Genomic DNA, 20,653 nt, shown 5'->3' on the forward strand with positions numbered 1-20,653 from the left:
CACAGTCTGCATGCGGTTCACATTGTGTCCCACTGCCTGCATGAATTTGTCTTCAGGTACTCCCACATACCTCCAAAACAGCCAAATACATCAGTATTATTTTATTTTTTGACTGACCTCATATCAGCAAGTATATGTGTGTTTGGGATCATGCTCTGTCCTGGACTGGCTCCTCACTCAATCATGGCTCCTGCCTTGCACCAAATGCTACTGGGCCAGGCATTGGCCTCAGCCCTTAACAACATTTTTGAAAATGGATAGATGACAGCACTTACCTACACACTATGACATGCACAATCTTAACTGGGCCTTCAAGTCTGCTATACGGTTTCATATTGGGCTTAGGGGAATTAGTTAAATTCACTTGATTGTAATTTGCTGGACAGTAATGAGTTACTAGTGTCTTTATGTTGCAGGTCTGTACTGATGTTTAATTTGTATAATCTTCGTAAAACTAAAGACAACACAAGTAACGTTGTTATAAGCAATTAAGCAAAGTAATCTCAAAGACATAAAAACGACTTTTTTAATGCGAAGGCTTACGATATGATTCAAATTTTGCTTAGAACCGGACTGAACAATGGCAATCGCAAAACAAACACTACCGCCATCTGTCAGAATGCCACTTGCAATAAGCTGAGAACTCCCAATTACATGTCTCCTTTATAATGACTCCCTGCATTTACACTGTTAAATATTTAATACAGTTTAACTTATCACTCAAAGGTAACATGAACGAACCCAAACACAACAAAGTACCGGCTCCTGTTTGTGCCTCTGCCGCAGCTCCGTTTCTCCCGAACAAAAAAGCAAAAAATACATTTCCCACAATGCAACATGAAGCTTCGCACCGGTCTTGCACTTTCTGCCGTTTGGTTATTGGCTGTTGGCGAGAGGTCGCTATGGGTGACGCGGACGCTCAGAAGCGATGCATTTTGGGTATCAAGGCCAATGTAAACGTTAGCGCTTCCAATTACAAGAAGTTGAAATATGAAGGTAAATTAATATTGTTTTGCATCTTATCTTTGCAGCTCGTCACTTTGACTAATACGCTACTCAAAAATGTGTTTTTATTGTTAAATACAAATATATATGAATATTTGTTTGAAGGAAAAAAGCAAAACCTGCGTCGCCAGTGGTAACTTACAATGTAGCAATACATTTATCAGTTTATTTAAAAGTAGTTTTAGATTTAGTTGTTGACGAACTTGAGGATTTGAGCATTAGCGGTTGTTTTCTAACTATGTACTGTTGGTAAGCTACATCATTTTCGAATTTTAATGATATCAAAAATATCAGGTTTTTAGAAGCCTGTAAGCATTTCATTCCAGACGCTGTCACCCAGGGTCCGAGTATCCGCTCAGTGTAAGGTGCTGTCCTCCTGCTACCTAATAGATCTCTAAGTATCCTCATTTACAGAGAGGTTCGGTGTGAATCCAATAGTGTGTTTAACCAGATGTTTCTCTGCTGTTTTAAGTCACTGAGTGACCTTCTTTCAAGAGGTGCTGAGTTGAAGTGCTACTCCTGATGCCGAATCTCGTTCTATTGGGTGTTTTTAACGGTTTATTGTTCTTGTTTCCATGCAGCGGGTGTTCTCCCTTTCAGAGAAGGCTTGGCAAGGCTCAGCTTTGTTGTACAGGTGGCAAAGAACTTTGGGGAATTATCTTGCAGTCGCTGGGTAAGTCAAGTCTCCATCCTTTCACGTTTGCCTCTTGCCTTTTTATGTGTGTGTTCAATGAGGCTCAAGACAGCAAGCTATTTTTATTGCTCGGTTTGATCATACTTCACAAAGATGTCTTGTTTTCCTCAAAACTATTTAAAAAAATCTGCAGATTGTATTAACATGGAGAATAAAGACTTCTTCTGAAGTCACTGAGCTATATAAGAACATAGACCTAGTAACAGATGTAAAAATCAGAAGACTGCAATTACTGGGATCCATGGGAAGGTTGGATGATGATAGAACCCTTAAGAAACTTATAAATAGTAACTTGCAAGGCAGCAGAGGTGTTGGATGACCAAGAAAGTGCTGGAAGGAAGAAGTGGAGGCTGATCTGAGGAAACTCCAAGTGAGAGGATTGAGAAAATGGGGCATGATCATTAAGCTGGCCAAGGCTGCCAATGGGCTATAACCACACTGGGAGTGCATGATGGGTTATCCGATGCTTCTGTTACAGACTTTTGCTCTATACAGCACTGAAGTCTATTCAGAAAATAGATTCAGTGTAGTTCATATTGTATTCCATTATCCAAATAGTATTGTGATAAAAGAGACTTTTTGTCATTTTCTTTGGAAAGTTTAAATACAGGGGGTCCTCGGGTTACAACGTTTCAACATACAACGTTTCGGGTTTACAACACTCACTCCCATAAAAACTTAAATAAATTGAGACATGAGAAGGAATAAAGGTAAGCATTTTTTTACACTCATTTTTTCTGTTACTACAGTACAGTGTACAGTATATTTATGTCCTTTTTTCTCAGGCTTAGATTTTGTGTTTTTATGTTCTCGATTATGATTTTGCAAATGTGTTAAGATACAGTAGTTAAGTGACTTAGGCTAGAGTGTGTTTCGACTTACATCAAAATTCGGGTTACATCACTGTTGTAGGAACGGAACTGTGTCGTAACCCAAGGACCCCCTGTATAACTAACCTCTGCTCGCTACACTTGCCCACCACCTACCAACCCCTAATGGGGGCACACTTCGTGTATATGCTGCTTGTATTGTGAAGAGGGAGGCTGAATGCACGCTAAGGAGATGCAGTCGGATCAGCTGCTGGTTTGCTGCTGCTGGTTTGCTGCTGCTGCTGCTTTGCTGAGCGATCTGCATGTCGCGCAGTGATTCGAACATTTAAAAGCCTGTACAGCAGCTATCTTTTTGTCTCACTGCCTTGTCTTGCGGGACGTTAAAATGTCTCAGAGGAAATCATGTCTCATGTTCTTCCAATTCCTTCCAAGATTTTTTTTTATAATAGAGAGATGTATTTCTTCAGATGGCTCAATCATGTGGCATTGCAAACCTGCAAAAATCATGCATATATTAAGCTTAACAAGGTTTGTTTTTAAAAACATTGTAGGTTTCTTTCAAAATGTATAAACATTTTTTCAATTGGTTCAGCCATCCATTTTCTGATCCAACTTATTCCATTATAAAGTCGTATGGGATGCCAGAGTCTACGCTTCATGTGCAGGGTAGGGCCCAGTCCAGAATGGGACACTAAGCCATTACAATTTATATCATGAGAATTTAGAGGTACAGTTTTGTAAAATGTGACAGGAAGCTGGGGTATCGATAGAGAACCCATTTAGACAATAGGAGAAAATGACCAGTTTAGCATATGAACTCAGCTTGTTTAATTTGTCCTAAAGCAGCGTTAACATATGTCCTACTATATCACCAGCTAAACATTTAAATGGGCAATAATGTAGAAAGGATGAAATTGTTTGGAAGCAGTGATTTGTGATACATAGTTAACTATCTCAGATGCTATCAATCACTTTTAGGGCATGTTGATAAATTAGTGAGATATTATTCACAAAGTATAGTCATTGTTCAGAACATAGGTTCACTTTTATACTTTACACTTTGCAGCTTTGCTTGTTATATCGGATATGGGGAACACTTGATTGATTTCATTGCACTTTGCTTTCTAGAGCCCCTTAAGGTTTAACCTTTCGTTATTTAGATACAAAATAATAATCATTGCATTCTAAATCCTTGCCGAAGTGTGAGATTTTTACTTGTATCTAACATCATTAATTAAGTGAATTGTCCTGAGCACAAAGTTATGAAGTATTTATGATATATACAGTGGAACCTCGGTTCACGACCATAATTTGTTCAAAAACTCTGGTCGTAAACTGATTTGGTTGTGAACCAAAGTAATTTCCCCCTTAGGATTGTATATAAATACAATTAATCCGTTCCAGACTGTACGAACTGTATGTAAATATTTTTTTTAAAGATTTTTAAGCACACATATAGTTAATTATACCATAGAATGCACAGTGTAATAGTAAACTAAATGTAAAAACACTGAATAACACTGAGAAAACCTTGAACAACAGAGAAAACTAACACTGCAAGAGTTTGCACTGTAGCGGTACGAACCGCTTGTTAAAAACACTTTTTTTAAGAATTTTTAAGCACTGGAAAAAAAAAATGAACATTTAAAAAATCCGTAATTTAATAAACCACCAAGAAAAGTAACATTGCAACAATGCTCGCTACGAACCGATCGTTGTAAACAGAAGTGAAGTGGATGTTAAAATCCAATAGAAAAAAAGTCTTCATTAAATACAAGGTTAAAACAATGCTCGTATCTGTCTCTTTAAAAACAAGCCTTATGCATCCAGCCGTCTCTCTCTCTCATGCGCGCGTATTTGTTTGTGTTTGTCTGTCTGTTGCGCGTGTGTGTGTTTATCTATCGTGTGCATGCGTGTTTCCCCACGCGCCAATCTGTGTGTGTGTCTGTGTCTCTTGCACGCGTCTGTGTGTGTGTGTCTCTCTCTCTTTCGTGCATGTTTGTGTGTGTGTGTGTCTCTCTCTCTCTCGATGCACAGGGAATGCATAGGGAGAGACTGAACACTTGCGGAAATCATCGGCGCACACAAACCAAAAGGGAAACTGGCTTGTTCATATACCGAGTCTGTGGTCGTGAACAGATGCAAAAGTTTGACAAACATTTTGGTCGTAAACAGATTTGTACGTGTTCTGAGACGTTCGTGAACCAAAGTTCCACTGTAGAGTATACATGATATGGACGCTAGGGGGCGCTGTTGCCCTGTGAAACCCAACAGATAGATGTCCAGTACACACGTATAAAAGCACCAAGATAATTTTTAATTACTTTCTTAAATAAAGTGCACAAAGCACCACACTTGCCACAATTCACAAATAAGCAATAACCACAACTATACAATCCTCCACTCCCAGCAGCTCCGTCACACACCCTCCCAACTCCGGCTCTGCTTGCTCACCACCTCATCAGTCCTCAATCATCCCGGATTGTAGGAAAAGTAGTATTCCCCAGGTCCTTTATGAGCTCCTCCTGGTGCCACCCACGGTACCCAACAGGGTGAGAAAATTAACTCCATGTCCCATGATGCCCTGAGGGAATCTGGGGTACAGTTACTGTCCAGGGTAGCTGCCACCTAGCATCCTGGGGAAGGCAGTGTCCTGGAAAGGCTGCCCTTCTCCACTCTTCCCATTCTGGGATGCCCTGGCCGGATTGAGCTGCCAGATGTCTATCACAATGATAAAAACTGATAAAAATGAGTTCAAACCTCTTGAATGGTACTTGAAAACCCGCGGATCGAGCATGACAGTAGATACTGTGTTTTTCATGCATCCGGTGTTCTAGCAGATTTTACTCAACTGCTGTTCAGAATGCTGTTTGAAAGTTTTTTTAAAAGAAACATAGTAAAGTATTTAGCTACAAAACAACAAAAAATCTTTTTCAGAAAGTTTTTTTTGTCTCATGTGTTTATAATAGACCTCATACAGTATACTTAGGTCTAAATAGATGAGCTGCAAAAGATCTCAAGCCTGTGCTCCACTCCTTGATTTTGCTTTACAGTCAGCATTGAATGACTGCTTGATAATGTAAATTGGATTAGTTGCTCCACGAGTCTTTTTATTTGATATACTGTGAATTATATACTGTGGAAGCTGTTATATGCATGCTTGCTTTTCTAAAGGGAAAATGTGAATGTGAGATCTGTTATCTTTGTTATATATAGTTCAGCAATGCTGCAGATAACTATACTTTGAACACTAATAACAGTTGTTAAAGAAAATTATCACTGTGCTTGAAATTACAAATTCTGTACATTTTAAATATTTGCTTAACTTGCACTTTTTTCTTGATTAATAAAAATGAATCATTCTACTCTCTTTATAACTTCTTATTTTCATTTTAGCAGCAGTAATGAATTAAATGCTGTTTTTAAGACTCAGCTTTTGCTGTATGTAAATAATCCACATTTGAGACCCTTTCTTTTGACAGAGCGGACCAAGTGGTGAAGATCTTTGACAGACATGGACAAAAGAAGGATGAAATTAATCTTCCAGGGTATGTGCTAATCTGTTTGAGGTTTTCTATAGCTACCTTTCACCGTCACAAATGAGGTTACCTTTTTTCAGACAACTGTAAAGCAGAATTTACAACTTAAAATAGTCCATTAATCTTCAGGAAAATATGGACAATTCTTGTCTGTTTAACCCTTCTTTTTTTAAAAGTATTATCTCCATATAATAATATTTCTTGGTTAATTTTTAGGAATTGTGTCGCCATGGACTGGGACAAAGATGGAGATGTACTTGCAGTAATTGCTGAGAAATCTAGTTCCATCTACTTGTGGGATGCCAATACACTCAAAAGCAGCCAACTGGAGAGTGGGATTAGGTAAGTGATGAAGTCGACTTTTCTTTTTTTTTACAGAATGTCATTGATTGTGAATTGATTAGTGGTTAGGTGGTTAGCTATAACCGGTTGTAATTTGACGAAGCTGCACGAGCTCACTCTTGAGATTAAAACGTATAGTTGTCCAGGACAAAAGCAATCTTGCCTGAAATCAATGGCATCCTTTTGTAGGGTCTGTCCCTGAGACTTATTACTTGTCATCGCACAGCAGAGCCTTACTGGAAATTGGAGGCATCTGAATTGAAATGGGAGATCAGAGGGTATAAAGAGGATGCGAGGAATACATTGAGTGTGAAGAAACTCTAGAGACAGCGTGTGGATTTTTCTGTGAGTATTTGGTGGCAGCGTGACGAAGTTGCTTCCGCAAGACCGCGTTAGCTGTGGAGCTCAGCTCGGAGCATATTCTTTTCCTACCTTGTCAATTGTGTAATGCGTTTTTTGAACAGGTTTGATGCATGGAAGTGATCACTGCATCTGCGTTCAGTTAGTTCACATGAGCTGCTCTCTTGTGTGATGTTGCGATGTCCACGGCTTTATTTAATGTTAGCTAAGACCCGGCATTTAAAAGTTTCTCGCTACAGCAATTTTAACTCCGTTACAAAGTGATCCAAAGTCTCGTTCATACCTCGTGTCTTCTCATTAAACTTGTATCTCGTGAATAAAGTATTTGGCGTTTTTCTTCAGCGCTCTTTGGGAGCTCTTCCTTCTTTTCTACGTACTGTGGTCACAGTCAGTTCACATGATTACGTGGGAGGCGTGATGATGTCACACGCAGCTCTCGAGCTAACGTCCATTACAGTATATGGAGAAAAATAGGTTTCAGTTATGACCATTACTCGTAGAATTTCGAAATGAAACCTGCCAAACTTTTGTAAGTAAGCTGTAAGGAATGAGCTTGCCAAATTTCAGCCTTCTACCTACACGGGAAGTTGGAGAATTAGTGATGAGTGAGTGAGTGAGTCAATGAGGGCTTTTCCTTTTATTAGTATAGATGATGTTTTAGTAAGCCGGTTTAGTACACGTGATATATTTTAAAACTGTTAACAGCACACATTGGCACTGTTGAAGCAGACATCAAAATACTTTTTGTAAGATATTCCAGATGTACCCAGAGTTTGCTTCACACAACATGTAGAACTTGGTACTGAATGGTGCCCTTTTGGATGTGCTATACTGTCTCCACAACAGTTTTCCCTTGTAACCAAGAGACTTGTCAATACTTATGTCATGATTGGGAATAAACACCTTCTGCATATTTTTGACGATCACCTGATACACATCCCACAGTTTATACAAGGTCAGTGCTGTGCAATTGGCATCATCATTTTCAAAGAAATGCGGATATTTCATGAGTAAAAAACTACACTCACTCATAACTTCACCCAAAACTCGTGTTAGCAACAACCGGTTTGTGGACCTGTGCCATCTCTGGACTAATTTACCCACATGGCCCTGCAGTTTCAGGAGACTGAAAAGCACCCACATGTCATCTACAGTGACAGGCTGACAGCGACTACAACAAGCAAATGGTTTACTGTGACTTTTCCAACACTGCACAACACAGTGGTTAATTTCAACAGTTAATTTCTCCATCAAGCTATCATCAATAAATGGTAAACAGTTCAGATAATCATGATCAAGGGTTTACCTGTAAATGGGAAACAAAATGGTGCAGGATTATCAGCAGTAGCATTAAGCCAACTCTGACACTGCTGAAATTTGGCAGGTCAGAATCTACCAAGCAAGTGTCAGTTTCCCTGTTTGTGTCAACATCTGATGGCCAATTCACATCATCATCATTATTGCTTGATTTGAGTGATGGTTCAGTTTCGGATCGTTCTTACACTGCCATTGCAGCTTTTCTTGTTGGAGGCTCTGCCTCACTCATGAATATTGATGAGTTACCGTAAAATGTCAGAATGCATAGAAACAGTCATTGTTGTTTACGGCAGCATGATGTTATTTCATCCACTTGATGGCAGCAGAATACTGACCTATCAGTTATTCAAGCTTAATGATGTAAAGGGAAATCGGTACACCTCACCCTGAGTCTGATTTGGGCTTGACCATATTAACATAGAAATCTGAGCCCGAGTAATCATTCTCGGGCTAACGCTAAGATGGTTATCTGCAGATGACTAATTTTTGTTTTTTTATTGAGCATGCGGTTTAGTGCAAGATGTGCAAGTGAAATTTGTAATCTCACAACATTTTAAAAATTTTAAATGATTTGAGTTCTTGTACAAGGTACTGAAGACAAGATTGCATTTTGTAGTCTGTGATTCAGTGTGGTAGGAGTACTATGAATGAGGTTTTTTGCTTTGTTGAATACAGTCTAATAGTTTTTTGCTTTATATATTGTATAGAACTTTTCATAGTGAACACAACTGTAATCTGCATTGTAAGGCAAATTAAAAGAGTGGAAAACAAAATTAATTAAATAAGAGCTTAAATGTATCCTGTGTACAGAGAGTAGAGTAAAGTCAGCTTGGCAGCATGTCAGAATGGTAAGAGTTAAACAAAGCTCAAAAATTCAGTCACCATTTTCATGCCGGGATGATGGAAAAATAATGTTCATACTGTTCAGAAAGAGAGATTGAGGTTTATAACTCGCAAGAGACGGACAGGAAAAAAACATGAATATGCATACTGAATTTTAAGAGCCAAAGTCTCAGGATATTTGAACAGAAGCATTTTAGATTGGATCACATTGTGTTGCTTTTTGAAGTCTCTCTCTTGAGGTCTTGTTGTGGGAAAAATATAGTGTAGGCTTTTCTGACTTACTTTTGGGACTCTTTTTGTTGTGTGTTATTTTCATTCCTTTTTAGGTTCCTTTCTTCAGTCTGTATTTGAGGTGTTATATGTATTCACAGCTCCATAATTAAATGCAGGGTTATCGGGGTGCAGAGCCTGTCATGGAAGCATCGGGTGTACATGGCCCACTCATTTACACACCCATATTCACACTGGCACAGGCCAATGTAAAATTTCTAATTAACCTAACAGGCATGTCTTTGGGTTGTGGCCGTAGAACCAGACTCTGCAGAAGAACATTCATGCAGACTCAGGGAGAACATGCAGCCTTTATGAGAAAATTGACCAAAGTGTGGATTCAAACCTGTCTCTGAGGCAGCATAGTTAACCACTGTGCCATGTATAATATTGCTAAAAGTAAATGGAGAAGAATATTTGCAATGATCACAGTGGCCGTTTAAATATTTAAAATATCACCATTTGAATTATGAGTTTATATTGTTTACCAGCGGTTTACAGTATATGAGAAGATCAGCTCTTGATATTTTTAAATTTGTGCCTATTAAAGGTACTTAACATGGAGGCAAGAGTTTATGGACAAATATGGATGGCAGTGCAAATACAATAATGTCCTTAAGTTTAAAATACTGTATATTTACTAGCTGTGCTGCCAGTCTAAGATGGGTTGAATCACCATAGACCTCAGCATTAACGTTTGTAGTGCACCATCTATTGGATCATATTTTGTAATGCATGCAGTAATAAAATGCACTCCATTTGTCTTTCCAACAAATTGTACATCTTAAACATTTGTAGTGATAAAATGCATTAACTACAAATGTTTGTCATGTGCCATAAGCAGTGTAAGTATTTGTGATGCACCATGTGTCAGAATGGCAATTGCAATGCATTTTATTACTACAAATGTTTGTGATGTGCCATCTGTTGGAATGACAAATGCAATGCATTTGTCTCTGTTATATGCCATTTGGTATTGGACTTGTTATTACTACAGATGTTTCTGAAGCACCATCTGTTGGAATGTCAAAGACATGGCAGCTGGACAGACACACAGACACTCTTCATTTTATTAAGGTGGATATATACATTACAGTAAAGAATGCTAAACAGCAATAAATTAAATGAAATTGACTAATGTATTTTTGCATTTCCTGTAGTCGGTAACTGTTTTTTATGACATGTTTGCATTAGTCATTTGCCTGTTTTTTATAATAAGTATAAGTATGATATTAAGGGTTCCATCTTTTGAATAAAGTCATGGACATGCCACATCTTATTTAGATATGGTGTTGTATTACTAGTTCTTTATAAAATTGCAAAATTTGCCATGGAAGAATCTGCATGAATTCTGTTCGAGAAGAATACAAAAAATATGGATTAATGTCCCATTTACTCGGTCTCAGTAAAATAATGATTGACTTGAGTTAAGTTTAATTGAAAAAGTTAAGCAGGGAGCTACAGTGATGCTGCTTTACAGCTACAGCATGTCTGGCCGTCAAATTCCTATGCCCAATCTTTGTCATTATGTGTGGAGTTTAAATGATCTCCCTGAGTCCGACTGCACTATCAAAGATGCACAGGTTGATTGACAAACCAATATGGCCCTTTGTAAGTGTGGAAACATATGTGAGTGGGCCCTTAAATGCATCCAACCACATTCATCAGTGGTTCTTGCCTTGTGCCTAGTATTGCCAGGATAGGCACCAACATCCCATAACCTTGACTTGAATTTGGTTTGTTTTTTATACCGTGTTAAAGTTAACCAAACATGAATATGCTGCCAAAATGGTTAAAGGGCTTAAATGGTTATTTTCAGGACACCAATTAGTAGATTTTTTAAAATTTTAATTAGATCTAAAATTGGCAAAAAATGCCTTATTTTACTTTTTTTTAATAATCCATTATATAGCATTTAAACATAAATTAAATCTCTGAGCATGCTTCTGTTGTAAAGATGGCCATGGATATGTACAATATTATGTGTATTATTTTTATAAGATAATAATATATGACGTCAAATGAATTTCATTGTATTTAAAAATATATTGCAGAGATCAGATGTCTTTTCTTCTGTGGTCAAAAGTTGGAAGTTTGCTAGCTGTCGGCACTTCTAAGGGGAACCTTCTGATTTATAATCAGCAGACTTCACGCAAGATTCCAGTTTTAGGTAATATACTTTTATACTTTGTTTCCTATTTTAACATCTCTCTTAATTAATCTTGACAGCATGATGCCTTTCAAGATGAAAGAAAATTTACATATGCTCTTTAAGTAAGGCTTGTACGCACTATTATTTTTTTTGAGATGTTATATGATATTCTGTAGCACATGTTCTTACATTATGCTTGTACAGTACAAAACCGAAGTAAATGTCCTTAATTGTATATATTGATAGATTTTCTAATTTGTGAGAATTTTCAAAGCTGTTTTGTTTGTTTTTTTGTCAAAACTGACAAATAACAGTGGATAGTCCCAAGACTGTCATTTTTTCCTGGCCTTTTAAATGTGGATCAAGGCTGTAGACTTTATTGGCTCAATTTTAACCATAAAAAATATTTTTAGAGATCTGGTAGCTTCAAAGCAATTTTAAGATGAGTTTAGATGGTAGTTTCTTTCCTATGCTTAGTCTACAGTTTAAATTTAAAATGGTGTGGGGAGTTGCGAAAGGGAATTTAGAAGTACTGAATTTAAGATGGGAAAGTGGGTGAGCCACCCTCTTTGACAGTCAAAAGCAAAACCTTTAGCAAACAGGCAGTTTCAGTGAATTTGTAAGGTTTAGTTTCCTTGTCTGTTTTGTTTGCTACTTAAGTACTCTTTTTTTTTGTTTTCTTTTTTTGTACATCAGCAATGACCTCCTGTGTAATTTTTATAATATAGCAAACTGATTTTGAAGATGTTTGGTCCCTTTGGTATTTTTTAGACCAAAAATTGGTTTGTAGAAATTTACTGCAATAATTAAATTTTCTAGGAAAGCACACAAAGAAGATTACTTGCGGCTGCTGGAGTTCTCAAAATTTACTTGCCCTCGGGAGTGAAGATAAGATGATTACTGTGAGCAATCATGAAGGAGACACAGTTAGACAGGTCAGCTGACATTTTGCTATTCTCACAGTATTTATTGAAAGAATAAGAAAGGCAAAAATGTGATCATTCCTATTGAATTCTACTACTGTTATTTTTTTTAGTAAACAGACATTTTTGCTCAGAAAGAAAAAACTCTGATCATATAGGAAGTTATCTTATTATGTCTCCCATAGCACTGTGTTTCTTTTCTCTTAGGCTACAGTTCGGGCAGAACCCAGTGAAATCCAGTTTTCACTGATGAAGACGGATGAAAGGGCCACTTCAGGAGAAAGTACTGTAAGTTTTAACAGTTTCGTGTAGTTAGGACACTCTGTATAACTCACACTATATTTACTTTTTGCTAATTTATTTTCTGAATAAGGTTAGATGTGTTACACTGAGGCACACATAAGATATGTAATATATGATATTAAGTTACTTTCACATCTTGTTTAACACCACATTCTATAACTCTGATATGTTAAACACTCAATAAGATCTTTAAGAAGGTGTGGTCTCATCTCTTGACTCTTGCTGATGTTTGTTTTTGTTTTGTTATGTTTTTTATGGCTGTTATTCCATGACAGAAAATGTATATGCTGCTTAGCAGTCTCCAGTGCATTCCAGCACCAGTAAGGTAACACTGAAAATAGTTACAGATACTGTAATAAGGTCTTACAGGACTTTGTTTCATCCTGGTTGAACATAGTTCACTATCCTACTTGTGAAAATTCTTCTTCTGGTGGGATCAGGGGTCATGTTAGCATGTGGTTTTAAAAGAGATGAAAGGCACCACAGTTGCAGATATTTGAAACATGCTATTTCATATTGCATTCTTTTCTGTTTTTATTGATTACCAAAACTGTGAGAGAGTAAGATAGTAAAGAAACGCACTTCTGCTGTCACTATTGCAACATTGGGCTGTGTGTTGGTGAATGTTTCAAAATATGTCACACAAAGTATGTGTGCTAAATCTGCATCAGTACTTCAGTGGACACTAGATATACCTTTCTTGTTGTATTTATGTTGGTGTTTGGGTATTTTGTGTGTTTCTGTCACAAATAATACCATGTTATTGTTGAAAAAAATGTATATATTTTTGGCTTGGTGTTTCTGGGGGTAAACATAATGCTAAGTAGGATACTGAGAATCATTGTAACTCTTTTTTCGTTAACTTATTTTCATTTTAGTTGATTACGCTGTTGTACATTTGCAATTTAAACTGGCTAATGGTCTGTCATTAAGTATGAAACGAATACCTGAAAACATGTTTGTTTTGCTAAATCAATAAAGATACAGTACAGTACAAAAATACATTTGATTCTACCAATAATGTACATGAACTTTAAAATCTCCATATAAGCACATATAAATAGTAGACTTGCATTACGTAAAATTAATTATTATAAAGGTTTGGTCCAGCACAGCATTCTGTTTATTTAAGTGGCTCAGCTCCTTACCAACTTCAGTATACCTTGCATAAGAAAAACTGGGCCAAAATAAAGTTTTGCAGATTTTAATTTGATATAATGTATAAGCTAAATTGTAGGGGACAAAAAGAGAGCCCTCGAATGAGAGCCAGGCAGGGATATTGGGGGAGAAAACCTCAAATGTATTGTTCTGACAACAAACGTCTGTAAGAGGAACTCTGCTGTGTCCCTGGGGTGATTAATTGGGGCACTTAAGTCTAGGCCTTTTTTCATTCTATATAAAGTGGATGAAAGTATTTATTTCACCTTATTCCATTAAGGTAAAGTAATTCTTGTGGGGAGAAGGGAACAATAATAATTTTAATAATGGTAAAGCAAGTATAAAGTGACAAAGCACATTTAGTAGAATTAGTTGAGAATGAAGTAATATTTAAATTTGGCTATAGAACAGAGGGACAGGCCATTTCAATTTTTAAGTAATTAAAATTGATTTAGGATTGAGATAATGAAGATCAGCCACTGGACATTGACTATGTAAGGGAAGTGGAGTTGGCTTAAAATAGGTTTAAAATGTGGTGAAAGACTGTAGGGGAATTCCCTATAAAGAGATTATCATCAGTGTATAATGATAGTGATTTATTTGATCAGAGCCACTGGAGGAAATGGCCAGTGGTTGTAGTGATGATGCAAAAAATAATAGTGACAATGGGCAGCACTGCCTCATGCCTTTCATATTCTGAGAGGAAATGCTTGCGGCTGTTATGGCAATTTCTGCTTTGCACTCACCCAGTTTATTCATTATTACTCCTATTGCTACTGGTTTGCATTTCAATTATGTTTTCCTGATAGAATCTTGTAACAAGCCCAATGCTGCTTTTCCATGCTACAAAACCCATACTTTTTCCTCAATTTACTGTGAATAATGTCAGAGTTGAATATCATTATACAGTAAATTTATGCTGCATTTACACCCCTACTTTCATCCAGCACAGTTCTTTTTTTGTTTATCTGGCACAAATTGAATTTACTAGTTATCTTCATCATCAAATTATCTGATGCTTATTCTAAATAATCTGAAGTAGGATGTAATAAATTAATTTCTCATCAAATATAGTGTTTAAGTCTATTGTTTGTTTTTTGTCAATAAATTACGGCAAATAGAAAAAAAATTAAGAGTAATGGCAATGTTAAGAGTAAGGATGTTTGATGGTAGATGAAAACGTTAAAGCTGGTGCAAGCTGAGTAGATGTACATTATAGCATTTTACTTCTAAGTAGAAGTGTACAGTTGTGACAGGAATATAGCTTAGGATTTGTGGGCATGGGATCTTACACTCTCCTTGTGGGCAGAAATGGATGGTCAGAATTTAGAATGCAGGACAAATGCTGGTTGACAAATTAACTATACTATTCAATGAAACCCCAGTGAAAAATTCCATTGCTCTGAAGAAGGATAAAAAGCATTACCTTATACTGTAAAATCTGATTGTAATGCATTTATTTTTGTAATGTCAGTCCTGAGTGCCAGAAATGCAACTGGCAGATCTGCTAAAAGGCAATCAAAATCAGCCAATGTAGCACAGTTTAAAAGATTAAAGGTTAAAGTTTTCGCTGTTTTTAGATTCGGATGGAAAGGAGCTGTGATAAATGAGGCAAAGTTCTAACATATAATGGACAATATTAGGTACCTCCAACTTCCTTTAACGTGTTTGTTAAACTGTCTGTGGGCTATCCAAATTTTGCTTCAGAGCCCTACTAAAATTACATAGGAAACAACAGCAAAATATGTTGAACCTGTGTGTCAATTTGGTGACTATGCTTTTGTATTTGGTAAAGACTTTGTGCTGCATGATCATTACTTTATTGGCAAAGCTGTGACACACGGCAGATTGAGTTTATATAAAATATTGCCTTATAGCATGGTCTTTCTTTCTATTAAAAAAGCTCCTCACATTGTATATCACAAAGTTTTTTTCTAATTTGCTGTGTTATTTGTATGCCTTTTTCTACCTTTTTACATTTTATTTAAAGTCTTAAAATAATCATGTATATTTTAATTGTAGTAATTTATACTGTTGTCTGAAGCTTCATTGTAAGCAATGCTAAACAAAAACAGCATTCTAGTGTTTTTGTCTTTAATAAGCCTCATAACCCCATAGATAAAAATGGTTTCCTAGTTAATTATATAAGCTCAGTAGAATGAAATTGATTGTACCATTAATACAGAGAGAAAGTACACAAATCGGACACGTATTTATCTATCAATGCCCTTTATCCAGCAATAAATCGCAAAATTCTGATCCTAATGATAATACCTATCTTGATGGAATGATACAGTTTTCTATAATTTATTTCATAGGTCAGTGTTGTAGTTGGAAAGAAGACCTTGTTTCTCTTGAATCTGAATGACCCTGATAACCCAATCGAACTGGCATTTCAACAGCGTTATGGCAATATAATGTCCTACAAATGGTAAGCTTTTACCTGAAAGTAATGCATGATAGTGACTTTTTTTTTCTCAGAGTATAATTCATATAGCATTGAAGTAATCCAGTATTTTACAGAACAGAAAATGGTGAGCATTATTAGATTTAGAGAGTTTGTGCTGATAGTGTTATGTGCAGTAATGACCAAAGTCATTATTGTGTGTATGCCATTCCTTTTTAAAGATCTAGACTAGGGGTACTCAAACGGCGGACTGCGGTCCACAATCCGGACCACCAAGATGTTTTTGGCGGACTGCGACTGTCTTCCGTTTAAGTCAAAAGTCCAAATATAAAAGCACCAAAATTATTGTTGTTTTATTATTTACTCTGTAGCAGGGTTGCCAAATGGCATTTTTTATGCCAAATAACTGAAAGCTGTTTGGCATATAAAATTTGTGTTTGGTCTACTGAAATTTTTTTTGGTCTTTTTTACAAGCTGTTTGGTCTATAAAATTGCCAGGAAACGGTAAGCGTGATTAAAAGCGGCAATGTAAAACGACATTTTGAGAAGAAACACGGCGAGTACTACAATGCGAATTATCCACCAAAGTCATAGCTCCATTCGCATAAGATTTACGCCCTTAAGTTGTCGTTGGTATTGAGTTCATCGCTGATGACGAAAGCGACCACCACACAATCAAATGTTACAGAAGCTTCGCTACGCATTGTTTGGGTTCTTGGCAGACATAAGAAAGCATTTACTGATGCAGAGGTTGTTAAAGAATGTATGATGTCTGCTTCTTCGGTTCTGTTAAGCGACAAAAAGTGTGTTGAACTGATTCAGCAGATACCATTATCAGACAGTACTGTTAGTCGTCGTGCAGATGACCTTTCTGACAATGTCGGTGGTCAGTTAATATCAGATCTTAAGCAGGCTGAGTTGTTTGCTCTTGCGTGCGATGAATCCACTGATAAAACTGACATGTCTCAACTCTGTGTGTTTACAAGATTTTTTGATGGCCATAATTTTGTTGAAGAGTTTCTGACATTACTACCGCTAGCAAAACAGATCCGCGGTGAGGACGTGTTTTCAGCATTATCGCAATTTATGCACGCAGCTGGATTTGTTTCCCTTACAACAGACGGGGCACCAGCAATGACTGGTAAAGACAGAGGACTTGTCACTCGTATGAAGGCCCTTCTTCCCAACCTTGTTGCTTATCACTGCATCATTCATCAGTCGGCCCTCTGTTCAAAACTTTGTGACGAACTGGCGGAAGTGATGTCTACTCTTGTGAAATTAGTGAATTTTTTTCGATGTAATTCGTCTCTGCAGCATCGTCTGTTTCGTTCTTTTCTTGAAGAGATGTCTGCAGAATTTGGAGACTTGCTGCTTTACAATGACGTCAGATGGTTAAGCAAGGGCCGTGTGTTGCAAAGGTTCTGGAATCTCCGTGAAGATGTAGCTGACTTCCTGCAGTCCATGAATACAGAGAAAGCTGCAGAATTTTTAACATTTATTCAAGACAGTGACAAGGTCGCACTGCTGGCATTTCTTGTTGATATTATGGGACATATAAATGCACTGAATTTGTCACTTCAGGGTGCAGACAAAACTGTTGTCGAATTGCAAGAAAAATGTTGTGCCTTTGAAACAAAACTGAGCATTTTCATCAATGACTTGGTAGGTGGCAAGATGCTGCATTTCCCAAACCTGAAGAGCTGCATGACAGCTGATCAACAGGCATGTTTTCAGTTGATTTCCACATTTCTACATCATTTGAAGGTCTGAGTTTGATGAACGTTTTAAGGATTTCAGAAAACTGAAGCCTGTGTTTTTGTTATAGTATTTAGACATTATCGGTATTAATTGCAAGTAGTCATGTGACTTTTTTGAATTGTTTTCCATGTTTTGTGCATGTCTTGGTCTTCTGTAAAAATTTTATCATTTGCGTTGAATCTATTACTAGCCTCCTACAGACCTACACCTACAGTCCTACACGGTAAACCTGGCTATAGCAGACCCCGATGGTTGGTGACAAACTGAATGTGGACTGGCATTCAAAAACTTTGAGTACCCCTGACCTAGACAAAAAACAGTAATTTGAGTATGTCTGTTGTGAACTTGAACCTGGACACAGACAGACGGACATCGTTGTTTCACCCAACACACACGTTTATTTATAATATTTACAGTTAGTGCACTTCCCAGTGCCTCCAGCACCGCTCCCCCAATGTCCAGGGCACACAGTCTTTTAGCCTTTCTCATGGCCGCCTCCAGTCCTCTCTCCAGCTCCATCTCTCTTCCACCCGACTTCTGCTACTGAATAAAGGGAGGTGGCCCCTTATATAGGATCCCGGATGGGCTCCAGCTGCTTCCCGGCATACCTCCGCAGACACGCCCCAGTGTGGCGGAAGTGCCAGCTTCCAAGCCCTCTACCTGTGGCCCCCAACATAACCAGGGCGGTCACCCCCTCGTGGTCTGGAGGAGGTACAAGCCCTCCTCCGGTCCTCCTCGGCGTCCCGGCCGGATGCCATACTGTAAATGAAAGGAGCAATGCAGCTTAATAATGTATTTCCTTTCAAAAACATACCAAATGTTTTTAAAAGAAATAGTTAACTATGTTGGTGCTGGGTTATTCTGGGTAAGTGATGTATACTATTTTATGGACCATACTGATAATATTTCTTTTTTTCTTTTATGTCTTTTTGCTTGTCATTAACCAAAGCTATGCATATAACTATAAGAAATATAGGCATTAAAACAGTTAACTCAGAAACAGTAAAAATGTATCTTGCTAAAATAGAAATACAGTTTAACATTGCAAAGTGGTGGTAAATATCTTAAAAGCTACTAATGCGGAATATCAACATGTTCCTTTGTAAATCTTGAGTAGAAACAAATTAATATACCGTTTTAAGCAACATAAGAAAAATGTAATACAGGATAGATTAAAGAAAATGACAAAATAATTAGCCAATAAATGCTTGATGTTTTTACAATGATCCCATTCTTGGTGGTGAGTTCCAAGATAGGAAGCTACAATCAACATCAAAGTCCATTTCATTCACTTAGTGAAGTTGAATTTTCATAGATCCCTCCATTACCAATCTCATAAATTGCATATCTCTGTCAGAATTTCAGTTTTAAATCTACCTTGATGTCAGCCTGGAGAGCCCACCTGTGTCAAAGGCATTCCCTTAATTTCATGCAGATAATGCAATATGTTGCTTTTGCTGCATCAGTTGCACCTCATTACACTATCTTAAGGTCAAGAGGTTATTACAGATCACTATCTGCAGTGTCAGACTTTCAAAATGCAAATCAAGCAACATTGAATTGAATGATAACATTTTTTACATTAGTACATGTAGTGGACTAAGTGTGGTAATCATTACACAGTATGTCATACTCTTCAAATATACATAGTTGTCCTTGGTTTGAAACTCTGTGCAGAATCTTGGGTAGTGGATGCATCTAAAATAAAGAGTTTACTATCTTAATATTTCAAGACTGTTGAAGATTATATTTTATGCTTATAGTATTTAGACTTTATCGGTAATAGATATCTCTACTTTTTAATCCTCAAATGCCGCTGCTGTGGGGCTTGTTTTGTTTTGGACGTGCTCTGTCTCTAGGTATGTCAGAGGACTAGGACTTACTGAAGTGGGGAGGCAAAATGGGGGGGGGGGGGGGATAAGGTAGGGAGAGAAAGAGAGCAAGCCATATCTAATCTATCCTTTTAATCCTTATAATTATAATTACCAACGTAACAATAGGCTGCATTGGAATAACTTGTGGGAAAATTGGAAATTAAGGTTAAAGCTGTCTCACTTCCAGACTATAGAACTATACTATGACTATAAAATTACATCAAAAATTCAGAATCAGTGTCTCCATGATGGGACAGTTAACTTTGTGAGCTGGAATGTTAAAGGCCTGAATCACGAATTAAAGAGAAAGAAAGTATTCTCTCACCTAACAGGTCTAAACGCCAGAATAGTATTTTTGCAGGAGACCCACTTACTAAGCAAGGATCAGTTCCGGCTGCAAAAAGACTGGACTGGCCAAATGTTCCATTCCAGCTTCACAAAGAAAACTAGAGGTGTGGGAATTCTCATACATAGAACAGTCTCATTCGTAGCATCCGATGTAGTATCTGATCCTGAAGGGAAATGTGATGTGATTGTCATGGGCAATTTATTTAACTGTAAAGTGATTTTGATAACTGCGGTGGGCTGGCGCCCTGCCCGGGGATTTATTCCTGCCTTGCGCCCTGTGTTGATTGGGATTGGCTCTAGCAGACCCCCGTGACCCTGTGTTAGGATATAGCGGGTTGGATAATGGATGGTTGGATGATTTTGATAAATGTTTATGCACCCAATGTTGATGATAAGGAATTAATGCAAAATGGATTTGCATCCATTCCCAATGTGAACATTCATAAAATTATAGTGGCTGGGGACTTTAATTGTGTTTTAAATTCACTCTTAGATAGGTCTTCTGTCACAGGAGTGAAGATATCTAACAC

At 37.4% G+C, this 20,653-nt stretch overlaps 1 protein-coding gene across 1 annotated transcript in view; it reads left to right on the forward strand.

Moving 5' to 3' along the window:
• Positions 1-917: 917 nt before the first annotated feature.
• Positions 918-20,653, forward strand: part of wdr19 (WD repeat domain 19) — a 93,370-nt gene continuing 73,634 nt past the window's right edge. Inside the window, exons 1-8 of the mRNA XM_039751306.1 lie at positions 918-996; positions 1,587-1,678; positions 6,012-6,077; positions 6,285-6,410; positions 11,255-11,370; positions 12,172-12,287; positions 12,483-12,563; positions 16,055-16,167. Of these exons, the coding sequence (XP_039607240.1) occupies positions 991-996; positions 1,587-1,678; positions 6,012-6,077; positions 6,285-6,410; positions 11,255-11,370; positions 12,172-12,287; positions 12,483-12,563; positions 16,055-16,167 (716 nt within the window). The 5' untranslated portion in view covers positions 918-990. The remainder of the gene's footprint in view (positions 997-1,586; positions 1,679-6,011; positions 6,078-6,284; positions 6,411-11,254; positions 11,371-12,171; positions 12,288-12,482; positions 12,564-16,054; positions 16,168-20,653) is intronic.

Source organism: Polypterus senegalus, chromosome 4, assembly GCF_016835505.1.
Source record: "Polypterus senegalus isolate Bchr_013 chromosome 4, ASM1683550v1, whole genome shotgun sequence".
In the NCBI taxonomy this organism is placed as follows: Eukaryota; Metazoa; Chordata; class Cladistia; order Polypteriformes; family Polypteridae; genus Polypterus; species Polypterus senegalus.